Source organism: Calonectris borealis, chromosome 3 (genome assembly GCF_964195595.1).
Source record: "Calonectris borealis chromosome 3, bCalBor7.hap1.2, whole genome shotgun sequence".
In the NCBI taxonomy this organism is placed as follows: Eukaryota; Metazoa; Chordata; class Aves; order Procellariiformes; family Procellariidae; genus Calonectris; species Calonectris borealis.
Window position 1 is genome coordinate 52185598 of NC_134314.1, and position 12263 is coordinate 52197860.

The 12263-nt window shown below is 41.5% G+C and overlaps 1 protein-coding gene across 2 annotated transcripts; it reads right to left on the reverse strand.

The window, feature by feature from the left end:
* Positions 1-20: 20 nt before the first annotated feature.
* CD164 (CD164 molecule) lies at positions 21-12122 on the reverse strand. Of its 2 annotated transcripts, none has more exons than XM_075145651.1 (6): positions 11759-12122; positions 8959-9042; positions 7413-7484; positions 5347-5478; positions 4102-4182; positions 21-3129 (listed from the first exon to the last, which is right to left on the reverse strand). In XM_075145651.1, exons 1-6 carry the CDS (start codon positions 12105-12107, stop codon positions 2969-2971), a joined length of 879 nt encoding a protein of 292 aa, XP_075001752.1. In that variant the 5' UTR covers positions 12108-12122; the 3' UTR covers positions 21-2968. The 2 variants fall into 2 exon arrangements, with proteins under 2 accessions (XP_075001752.1, XP_075001753.1); XM_075145652.1 differs by having other exon boundaries at positions 11755-11969.
* Between the last annotated feature and the right edge of the window lie 141 nt (positions 12123-12263).

Below are 12263 nucleotides of genomic sequence, written 5' to 3' on the forward strand. Positions count from 1 at the left end.
AAGAAAGTTTACAAGTAAAATTCCATTCAACAGATTTTATTTATCAATTTGGTTTTGCGATTACAACTTGTTTCAGTTTTCTTCCACTGAAGACAAAATACAAACTTTTACAGCAACACTTGCAGAGAACATTCATAAGGTAACAGCTTGATATTTGCACAAGTTGGCTTCAAGAAAAAGCCAGGTAACTTGAAGAGTCACTACAGTTCAGTGCCTAAAATTGATTTAGGGGCAAATACAACTACAGATCTATGAGCTACCTTCCACTTCAAAACACAAGGCCAAGAAAAACTGCAAGTTGTTACTTCAGGTTTTTTTGCTAATACACAGCACAGATCAGCTGACACTGCCATTTCACAAAGGAGTAATTACTTTCTATAGTGAGGCAGCCAAGCACATGGTGAAGATGTATAACCCAGCCTCCCCTCCCCCCAAACAACTGAAAGGGAAACAATCCGAGCCACAGCTCCATAAACTGTGGATTATACCTTGTTGGCAAGGCTAATGAGCAAGCAGTGCCTAGTGCAGGCCTTCCAGAACACGTCGAAATTGATACAGTACAAGCTTGAGTTTTTCAGATTGGCATCTGTACATGTCAAAGATCCTGGGTTTCCTAAAGTCTTGGAAAGTAGCAGTTGCTGGCACCAAGAAAAATTTAGTAACTAAGGCAAGGTATCCCTTCCACCCTTTTAAACAAAATTTGAGGCAAAAGATTAAGCAACTTTAAGGCACTTTAAAAATTATTTTTAGTTTGCTTTACCAGCATACTTTATCAGCAACCTAAATCAGGATCAGCATAGCTAATGAATAAGCATTTTAGCAACATTTTACAGAGCAACAACTTTTTTGTGGCAATGTCTTCCATGCTATAAAGTGTTCTGTAGCACTTTTCTGCAAGTTTCCCAAAAGATAGCCCTTTGAGGCCAAAAAAAATATATACTAGGGATACAGTTTGCTTTGCTGAGCTGAAGGAGAACTTTGTCACACTTTAGAAGAATGTTTTGCTCACTTCAAAGCACAGAATACAAGCTCATGGGTATCTTTTTAAAGAAATAAATGTAATAAAATAGTTCGAGATAGGAAAAGGACAGATTAAGTGATTTCACAATAAGGCCAAGGATATACCATCTAACCCACACATACACTGTTGCTGGAAACTGGCTGCTCACACTGCTGTTTTAATAAACCTGAGCTGATTGTCTTAGTTTTGTTTAGAAAACCAAAAGCTAATGAACTCAAAGATACAGTACTGGTGAGTAACTTCTGTATTTTGTAGCAATTTGAGTTTTCTATGCAGCACAATAGAAACAATGCCATTCAAACTAGAAGAACACAAGAAAGCAACACTGTGCATTTTAAGGTTCTAACTGAAATGCACTTAATTTGCTTCATATTTAAGCTCCACTGCCATGACCATTACCTGCATTAATGCTATCATTTTGTATTGGGTGCCAAATTCCAGTCAAGTCAGAGCTAGTATGAGAATACTATAGATTATCCTGAAATTGATGATCAAGGGGTATCATCAAAAGCTATGTATTATGTGCTACATCCACCACTTGATTTTATCTTTACTTCCATTTTTCCTGTGGGTTTATTTTCACAGGTGCTCAAGTCAACTTACATTGGAGATGACATACCTTTGATACTCAGATCACGTGGCTGATCCAGCCAAGGAAAAAAAAAAACCCACACAAACTATTTGGCCGAATAGATTTCCTTAACCAATTCACTGCAGGGTGACACAAACCTGATGCCAGGAAGGGGGGAAGGGAAAGAAAAAAGATGTAGCCCTGGCAGCCCCAGGACTACAGCAATCCTGACTAGGATCAAGTCAGCAGATCATCTGAACTACCCTTAATTGCTCCTTCAGCAGACATACAGGAGGGTAAAAAAAAAAAAATAAACAAAACCCTGAAATTGACTGCAATGAGTTTAAGAACCATTTGAATAAGAAAAACCTCAGGATTTCCCAAACACCAGTATTTCAAGTATAAAAGTTGTTGCCTTTTTATACAGGGAGTGAACTGAATTTTATCACTAGTTTTATGGTTGGTCTTTGTAGGCCAGAGCAAAAGGTAAACAACTTAAAGCTTCTGTTTGTAGCTGAACATTACTGTACCATACTCCCTCACCCTCAAACAAGGTCAATAAGGGACAGTTATTTAGTGTAAAAAGTTTTTAAACTGGAATGCTCAAGTCACATGTATTCCATTCTCCTATATAAAGCTAGTACTTAATAGTTTTATTTATCTTTGAGATAGGTGGGACGCTTTTGCAGCCTACTGATTTTTAGTCTTTTAAGGCACTAATCTTCATTTCCCTTTTAGAAGGATTATCCCTACATGCCCTCTCCATCCTCAACATTAATTGGAAAGGGCATAGGATTTCTGTTTGGAATGCAGAATTTTATCAGGCAACCTTTATTCTTGTGTAAAAAAGTGTATGGGTTATTCTGTTAAGACATTATCTACTTCTACAATTTTGTTCATCTTCCTAGCAGCATGCTATAAGAGCCACAAGCTAGTATAAATGGTATTTCACTCCCTGAAGTCAGTCACCAATAATTCACATCTTGATAAAACTGAAGGGATACTGTATCAAATGTTGATTAAATTAGCCTTCACAATAAGTCATCATGAGATTGTCTACTCAAGACAGTGTTGCCACTGAATAAGAATCTCTGAACATCTACATTTGGCATATCAAAAAAAAAAGTCCCACAGCAGCAGCCACTAAAGGAAAATAAGACAGCCATTAGAACCCATGCAGCATATTGCAAGTAATCCTGTTGAAGAGATTCATATCACCTCTTGCCAAGTATAATGTTGCAAAAATATTCTTTTAAAGTCTTCTTTTAGAGATTTAAAGGATATTATGAACTGCTGTCTTCCATGAGCAACAGAAAATATTTTGGTTCAGTGAACTACAGGTGTTGGGCTACTAGTCCATCATAAAGTGGCAGGTCCTAAAGTGTGTGATAGTTTCGGTCTTTTGACTTGCAGAATTTGTACAGAAAGAAAACAACAGCCTGCAGACCCAGAACAAGAACAATTCCACCTATGAAACTCGCAGCATCAAATGTAGATTTGCGTGGAGAAGGTGCAGGAGTCACAGTAGCATTTGTACCTGTGAAACACCACATTAGAATTTGTGAATGCACAATGCTCACAATAGTTTCACAGATGTTAGTATTGGCTTCCTTGTATTAAGATTACTCAAAACATCCAAACAACAAGAAAACAAAAAACAATCAGAAGTGAAGACATGCCAGCAGCTGCATTTAGATTAGTGATACTGAAATTCTGATTAAATACTGTTTGTACGAGGCTAGAGCTATTTATAGCCAAACTGCTCTGGACCTCAGTACTGAGCAAGTCCCAGCTGGACTTTATTTGTACTTCAAAAAGCCAAAGCTTTCCTCCTTTACACAGAAGTATATTATTGATATGCTCACATTCAAAACACATTTTCCAATCTCGGCTGCTCGCTCCAGGTTTTTTTGCTTAATTAAAATTAAATTATTATCTTCCATCTACTGTACTTTACCCCAAGAGCTATGCTTAAAGAAAATCAGCTGAAGCCATAACACATGTGAATCTGGAAGTAACAGCCATGTGGTGATGGCTAGTTTTAAAGAGCTTTGCTTCATGAGAGCTTTTCATGAAATAGCATATTCAGGACTGATGCTGAAATAAAATACTTCAGCTTACTCCCATCACTGTAGCCCAGTCTTTTTTCTTTTTAATAGGTATCCCATTATGCTGCAAGTGAAAAACAAAATACCACCTCCCAAAGAGAAGCAAGTTAACAAGTGACTTCCAGCCACACTATTAAAAGCAGCCAACTGATTTTGTTTGACCAACATGTTTCTGACTTCTAGTATCTCACCAACTAGCTCTGTTTCTCAGACTATTACCTTGCTACATACAGACATCACCTTAACAAAATTAGACATGCCATAAAGTTAGAAGTGACAACAGCAGATATACCAATACTACTTCAATGTTGTCACTTAGTAAGTCTTTCAAGATAACGCTTTTAAAGCGACACTAATTTCTAAGTATTTTATGCTTTAATTATGCTAGTAGTAGCAGTTACCTGGAATACTGGTTGTTGTGGTAGTTGAAGTAATGGCAGTTGTAGGTAGAGGAGCATGTGTAGTTACATTGGTGATGTTAGCTGTTTGAGAGAAGACAGTATGTACATACCATAAGCTTCAAGAGTGAAGTTTGCAAGCACTGAAGTTCTCATGTAAGTGATTTGTCTTGTTTTGCTTAAACAAGGATAAGCTTTGACCTCAGACTGTACCCCACACAGTTTAGATGTTCAGCTGCATGGCATTAAGCCAAGTTTCTGCAATAAGGATTTTAAACTTGCATACCATTGTTATCCAAATATTTCAAGGTTCTCCACAGATCTGACAGCAATTCTTCATTCAGACAAACCACTTTTCTTTCAAGCACTAATACAAATGCTGGTATTTGAACAAAAATAAAGATAGCTGCTTCAAGACAACTGAGAATCTGCATCAAGGCAAAGGACTTCCATTAAACAGCCCTTAGAATCGGTTAGTATTTATTGTACTAAAGAAGTACTTAATGTAATATCTCTAGACAGGAGATGAACACTTACAGGATAGCAAAACTTCCTCTTTCTCCTCATCCCCAAAACACTAACTGTGAATGACATCATTGGAATAAGCAGACGGTCACCTGTAGCTAGACTGTCTCCTAAAAGCTTTTCCATTATCAAGCCAGAACACTGGGTCTCTGACCAAACACTGCCCCCCCCCCCCAGCTCCCAGATTAGTATTACTAAAAATCAATCAGTATTCCACTATGTGCCTGGGACAAGTGCCAAGATTTGTAGGTTTACTCAAAGCTACACATCACCCTACTGTACCTTAGGCTGTTCTGAGCCTAATCAACTGCCAACTCATTACCTCCCAGCTCCCTTAAGCAGCAGATCCTTTTAAAGATGAGATTTTTTTGTTTGTTTTTAAGAACTTCACTGTTAAGATGGCAGCACGTGTAAGAACAGAAATTTTTGAACTGGGCAACAAAAAAAAGAATCAAACTTGTAAGAACTCATGATCAGTGGAAATGACTAATCTAATTCAAACAATTATCACTGAGCCAATTCTTAATTATATTGGAAAGAAGCATTTTCTCTGTTAACAGTTTTATAAAATCCACTTCTTCCAAACCTTGGGACTATTTATGTATTCCATACATCAGATGTTTAGTAGTCATGCTACTACATCTGTGGAAAAAGTCCTCGTCCTTTATTTTATTCACCAGTTCCTAGTCTACTGCCATTCTACGTTCAGTGGTACTGTATTACCTATAGTAGTATGAGCTGTGGTAGCAGAACTGGCTGTGGTAGTATTGGAAGACGCTGTGGTAGCATTGGAAGGTGATGTAGTAGTATTGGAAGACGGCGTAGTAGCACTGGAAAGAGGAACAACTGTAGGAGCTATGAAAGAATGAAGAGTTACGTTAAAGAGATTAATGACAGTATTAACTAAAAAAAAAAACCAAAATGGAACAGCAGCAGGCTGAGTTTTAGGGAATTCATGTAGCACCAAGTTCTACTGTAGTTTTGGTTTGAAATTACAAAGCAGTTGAATGTTCAATCCACCACACTAACAGCACAAGTTGCACGAGTGAATACATGAAAACCCTTGTCACAGGCAGCCCAATCAAGCCAGTGTTCAACTGGCAACTCAATATTCCTCAAAGCAAACAGGAAGGAGAAGAGTCCAACTGTACAAGCATAAACTGTGCATGCTTTGCACAATGGGAAGCTAGGTATTCAGTACTGCTTCCCAACCTCACTGCAACTAAAATTGAACCTGACCTATCAAGTTCAACTAGAAATCAGAGTGGTTACACAGTTAAAGCAGTACAGGGGAAAAAACAAGATATCCTCAAGAATTTGAAAGTTTAGCTAAAGCTTTCTGTTCTGAGAGCTGTCGCTGGTTGTAGGTGCTCTCAGCTTCATGTGCTGAAAAAAAAACAAACCCACCCAACTGTGAAGCCTTCTGCAACTTACTCTATTAACTGAGTTAATCACACATGGACAGCTTATCTAAACTGTTGCTTAATCATACACTGATACATCAGCAAGCTTCCTGCTGAAACACCGTTATATCCAGAAACTTTTAATGCTCAGGGTCATTTAAATGTGATTATTTACATCTTGAAACAATTCAGCATGGTGGGAAACCAGAGCCGACTATTCCTACAGAGATAGGCTGGATACATCAGAATCTACATTCTCTCAGCTCCCACCTGCATCAAGTCAGTTTAGGTCCACCTTAATATTTTTCCAGTCAATCCCCAAATGTAGTGCTGAGGCACAACACTGTAAGAGCTGATAAGGTATACAGGTTCCTCTCGCACCAACAAAGGTCCTCTACTAAAGGTGACAATTAAGTTTCATTGAATATGCAGAAGCTAAAACACAACAATCTGATAACGTCACTACAAGTTTAACAGGAACAGATTGTAGAAATTCTGCTCTTAGATATAGAACAAGGCATTGTAACAGCATGGTCTCTTTGGAAAGCACTGAAAAATGGTACTTTTAACGCTCCTCATTAAGAGGTGAATGTTACAATTTTAGAAACAACACAGAAGTCCAAGTCAAGTGGAATTATTTCTGGCTGGCTGCCACCACCACCACAAGATAGCCCACAGCACCATCTCTATTGGTGTGAGCCAGCCTCTTTAGCAGCACTGTTGAACTCATCTAGACAACAGTATTAAGAATTTTCATTTGCTGTTCTAGATCTTAAAACCAGAAAATCCTATTTTAAAGTCAATTTCCTGTCAGCTTTCAGAAAAACTAAAAGTGAAATTCAAGATTTAATCTAAATTATTCATATCCTACAAATCTGCTTTGCACAGCAAGCACAAATTAATGAAAAGACTTAAGCAGATATGCAACTGAGCACATTCCTAGCACGAAGGATTTACCTTACACAGTTCTATAACACAGACCCTACACTTCAGGACTGCATGAAGAGCTGTGCTAGTTAACAATTAAAACTGGAAGGTTCATAAGTTTTTCTGATTTACTGCATCTCAGATGAAGCAATGGACTTAGAAGGTGAAACTTTTTTCGTTGAATATGAAGCTTACTGTCTTGAGGATGCTGACAAGTTCCTTAGGACACACTACATCTAATAGGAAATGTCACCCATTTTAATATAAGAAACCAAGGCAGTAGCCAGAAACACGTGTCTTGTAAAATATGTCAGGCTTCTGGAAACAGCAACAGTAAGCAGTTCGCTAAAGGCACAATAAAATTGTGTATTTTAGTATCACATATCATAGGTTTAAGCTGGTTGTAAATGCAACTGCTTCACATTAAACAATGTGAAAGCTGAATATCTAAATACTTACAAGAACACTGTTCTTCAACTGTACAGTTGTGATATTTCAAATGTACTTCTGTTTCATTTACACACATGTCTCCTGTCAGAAAAGAAGAGACAAGAATATTTACAGCAGCAGAACTTCAAAGTGTTTGAGACATTGTTCCTAAATACTAACAAACTGTTCATAGGACAAACTAAACACCATCTTCTAGCCAGGAAAACATTAAAGCCACTTCAATAGGCAGGACTTCAGTGTTAAATTAGTAATTTAAAAAGTTTTAGCATTTTCTTTCACTACAGTTACTCTACCACTCAAATCAACACTTAAGCAATGCTTATACACGGTTATGTACCATTTTGCAGCAACAGTACAGCTTGATACTTTTTCTTCATAGCCTATAAAATTAAAAAGTGTTTCTACTATTTGTGGCACTTTTCAAGTTAAACATTTTGCATCTCTATGGTAGCATCACAAAAAAAAAAATCTTACTATCTTAAAAAATTCTACATGCAAGCAAAACTTAGTTCCAGCTTTTCAAACAGATCCTTGACCTTGAAATTATTGAAGACATCAGTTTTTTATTCTCTGCCTGCACACCTTTCTCCCTTGACTCAGATTTCAACCTCTCCCTCAAAGAAGTTACACAGATCTCTTGGATGTTTGCAGTATGCGCCTGTTGGTCAGGCAACACATGCAAAATTCAGAAAAAGAGCTTCTTGAAGGACGCTCTTGTACTGGACAAGTTACATCCAAAGTTCTTTTCATTGGTTCCGAAGCATCTTTGCCTTCGTATATAACCTTTCTTGGTCATCTACAGTCAAGTGCTACAAAATCACTATTACAGTCAAGCCATTCTCTGCTCTTATTCCATTTCCACCTCACATAACAAGTACAAATAATCCACCTGAGGACTACTTATGTAGTCTTTCTATGATTTTATCAACAGCAACTTCATCTCCTCCAGGACTGAGTAGCAAAGGTCACCTAAATGTAGTTACATCCAGCTCTCCTACAATGGGAAAAAACAAAGCTCTGAATGAGATCAGCTAATGCTTCTTTGGCTCTGTCATGTTCCCTTCAGTGGGTTGCAATTCTTCATTTTAGGAACACTACTTTTAACTAATCTTATTTAATGGACTCCTCTCCCTTATTGCACTTCAGTTCAGCAATAGTGGTTGTGACCAGGTCTATGACAAAATCTCAAAAGGGACTGACGCACAGGGATGTGCCTGCATGTCAGAATCTACTCATGACTCCTTAACAGCAAATACAAGTGACTAGTTTGTTCTAAAAAACATTCTCAACTATCTGGAAAACATTAGCTTATCAACAGCACAGATTTAAATCGGAAGCCTTAAAAATCTGGGATTATTTTGAACATGTTCAGCTCTCTCCACGTAAGAGCTTGAAATGTTTAACAATAGATACAACTTATGAGTTAATGCTCCATTAGGTTATCAAACAGAACAGTATATTTGTGTAATGAACATTAATATAGATGAAATAGTTCTAGCTGGGTTTCAGGTTCTGCATGGTATAGTAAGGATCTGTACTGTGTAGTCCTCCTTACTTTCACATCTGATCCACTTGCAGCCTGCTACATTTGTGTCGTTACCAATACACGAACTGCAGTTAGAAAGGTTTTCACAGATGCCTAAAAAAGAAAACAACACATTGATTAGGACAAGATTACCATTGTAATGTGAGCAACTTCACCCACATCTCTTCGAACCGTACCTTCCCATATATACACCTCCCAGGTTAAGGCACATTCCTTCTCACTGAACTAACTACAACTGAAAGCTACAACTTAGGAATGCATTTGACAAGACACAAATACACTTCCCTCTAGACACTACTGATTCTCTGAAACCAGACCCCACATGTACACCAAGATTATGCCTCATGCAACCTCTAAGCTCAGATAATAGAGGATATACTACTCTAGTGAAGTTACCGAAGTCCACCAAATTAATTTTGCAGAAGTTCATTGAAACCTCAGATGGTAAGAGCTTTGTTCCTTTTGATTACATTTTCCCTTTAGGTAATACAGCCAACTATAAGCAACCCTACAGTAGAAAGCAACCAAAGCATGGGAAATAAAGACAAGAACCTAGAGGACTTCATATACAAATGCATATGAAGGAGAGCAGAAAAAGTCCATCTATTCATATTTTGATCACAGCAGAAGCCAGCAACCTACCAGTCCAGCTGTTTTTTTATGTCAAGCTCAGTCAAACATTGTTGCCTTAAAACCACAATGACAACACATCCACTATCTGGATCAAATAAGATCTTCTCCCAATCTACAATTTTACTGCATTAGTTTTAATTAAGACTTACTCATACAGCCATTATACTCAGAAAACCCACATACAACCCACAACTCCTTACACTGCATACATTTCACATCGTACCCACCTACTCCAGGCACCTTTGGATGACCTTTCACTTTTCTCAGTTCTGCTCCCTCGTGAAGGGAACGCTGCTATTCACAGATCTTTGGCAATCAGCATGATAATTTACATCCTAAGATAACAACTACAAATGCATTAGCTAACTTCAGTATTCTCATAATTTGAATTAAGCCTGAATCCACCTTTCTCTTGGTTATGGTAGGATCAGGCTAGAAATATTGGCACTATTTCTCCACTTTCAAGAAATGTAAGAAGATATGAAAAGACCTTTGTCAGTTTGCATCAGTGAGATATGCAACAGACTTGCCCTGTTCCCTTCAGAAATAAGGCACTTAAACCTCTTCAAGAGCTATATGACAGTTTCTGGATAACAGATTTCAGAAAAAAAGAAAAGTAATTTATTATTCTGGGTATACATCTTAAGAACGATCACAGCACACACAACACTCACTTCTGACGAATGAGCAACATTCACTTTTGTAAATTCCTCACTGGTACACAGAAAATTTAGCACAGTACATCTGTGGAGACAGGAGGACAGTCAGTGCAGCCAACTAATACCAGGTGCACTAGGACTTTTAGTTTACTTTCAGAACAGCTTTCCCAGACTAGCACAGGGGAGGAACAGAACTGCAAGAGTAAAGGATCAGGAGATGTTTTTACCACAGCAAAGGGTTTCAGGAATGAGCTGTTAACTTCAGAATCAGTGGCCGGGTGTCAGATGTTCTCGCAATGCTCTTCCTGCTGGGAAAGGCTCTCTTAGGGTCTTTATATGGGCTAACAGCAAGCTCCGCAGCTCTCCCCATCAGCAGATGCCTGCTCTTCACTGGGAAAATGACTCCGGTACCACGAACTCAGCTCTTAAGCGTAGGCAAGCTCACGTTTGCTTCCAAGATAACCTGTCTGTTGTACTGGCTCTTACACAGGGTAAATTCGGATATTCCCCTTACTTGAGGAGGAAGCCTGGTAACACTAACAGAAATCTGTCCTGCTGGACCAACACTGCCCTCTCCCGCTGCACCGGAGAGGTTGTTAACCTCTGACTCTTAGCCGTCCTCAAGCAGTTCACGGTTCCGGTAGGGTGCCCGATATTGGCCTACATCACGTCATCGGTGGTAGGGCTGAAGAGGAAATCTAGAAGGGCTGAAGCAGAGGTTACGGGACAGCTTCACACTGAGCTGCGCCCAGCGCCATTATGCAATGCGGCCAAAGAACATTAAAGTACTTCCAGAACAACTTCTTTCCTTAGCATTTTGGGGCATGCAGCACCTTTCGTGGTTCTTAGCCACGTAAACACTTCAGCAAATAGCTCACAGAGCCAGAAAGATTAGACAAACCCACAGGACGAATAACGAGGACAACTGGCAGCAGTGACAAAACAACACTGCTTATATAAGTAACTCCCGCAATTTGACCTGTACTAAGTTTGCAAGAAACAAACACGCCGCGTACGTTTTACTAGGCGCAAAGCTAGCCGCTACTAGTCATCTGCTGCATACAAAGGGGGATACTGGAGGTGGTGTCAAACCGTGCTAACGGATTTCACACCGCACGCACCCCAATACTCCACAGCGAGGCGAAAAACTGAAGTGAGAAGAGAGAAGCCAGAGAGAAGCGGCCAAAAAGCTCGGCAGGATGCGGCCAAGGCGCTGAGGGCGGCAGCGCTGCCGCCGCACGGAAGCGGTGGCGGACGAGCTGCCAGGGAGCGCAGGGCGGCTCCCCCGCCGGGCGGCCGGCACCGCGGTGCTTTCCCCCTCACCCCCGCCTCCCCGCCGGGCGCGGCAGAGTGGCGGGCGCGGAGGGCGGCCGGCCGCCCGGCCGGGGTCGGTGCGCGGAGCCCGCCCCACTCCCCCCCAACGCCGGACAACGGGCGGGGCGCGAGCGCGGGAGGGGGAGGGGCTGCCCCGTCAGCAACTGTGACGGGGGTGTGGGGGTCGCGAGGCACTCACCAACGGTCGCGGCGGTGCTGCTGTCGGCCGTGCGCGTCCAGCGGCTCTGCGCGGCTCCCGCGGCCAGCCCGCAGAGGCAAGCCAGGCAGAGGGCGGTGAGGGGGAGCGCGGGTATCCGGCCCATGGCGGCGGTGCGGCGGCGGCGAAGCGAGGGGTGGCAACTCCCGCTCGTCAGCGCTCCCCTTCGCCCTGCTCCGCTCCGCTGCCTCCGCGCACCCTCTGAGCGCCGTCGCCCCGCCCCCCGGCGTCACGAGAGCGGCACCGCCTCGAGCTGGCCCCGCCCCCTCCGCCGCGCGGGCCGGCCGGAGCGACCGGGACGGTGGCGTGGTTCCGTCCAGCCTCACCCCCCCCATTCGACGGGTAATGGAACGGTCCTCACCGTGGGGCGGAGTTGCTTCCCTACGTGACCCCCCGCCCCGAGGGAGCGTTTCCCGCACATCACGCGCTGCCTGCCCGCCTCCCCACCCCCACGGAGGCCCCGCCCCCCCGCTGGGGCGCAGAGCGGCGGC

Coding starts and splice junctions, on each gene's coding strand:
- CD164 (XM_075145651.1), bottom strand. CDS start 12,107: ATGGGGGGGGTGAGGCTGGACGGAACCACGCCACCGTCCCGGTCGCTC. Junction 7,485..8,958: donor CAAGTGGATCAGATGTGAAA/GTAAGGAGGACT, acceptor CTTTTCTGACAG/GAGACATGTGTGTAAATGAA. Junction 5,479..7,412: donor AGTTGAAGAACAGTGTTCTT/GTAAGTATTTAG, acceptor ATTCTTTCATAG/CTCCTACAGTTGTTCCTCTT.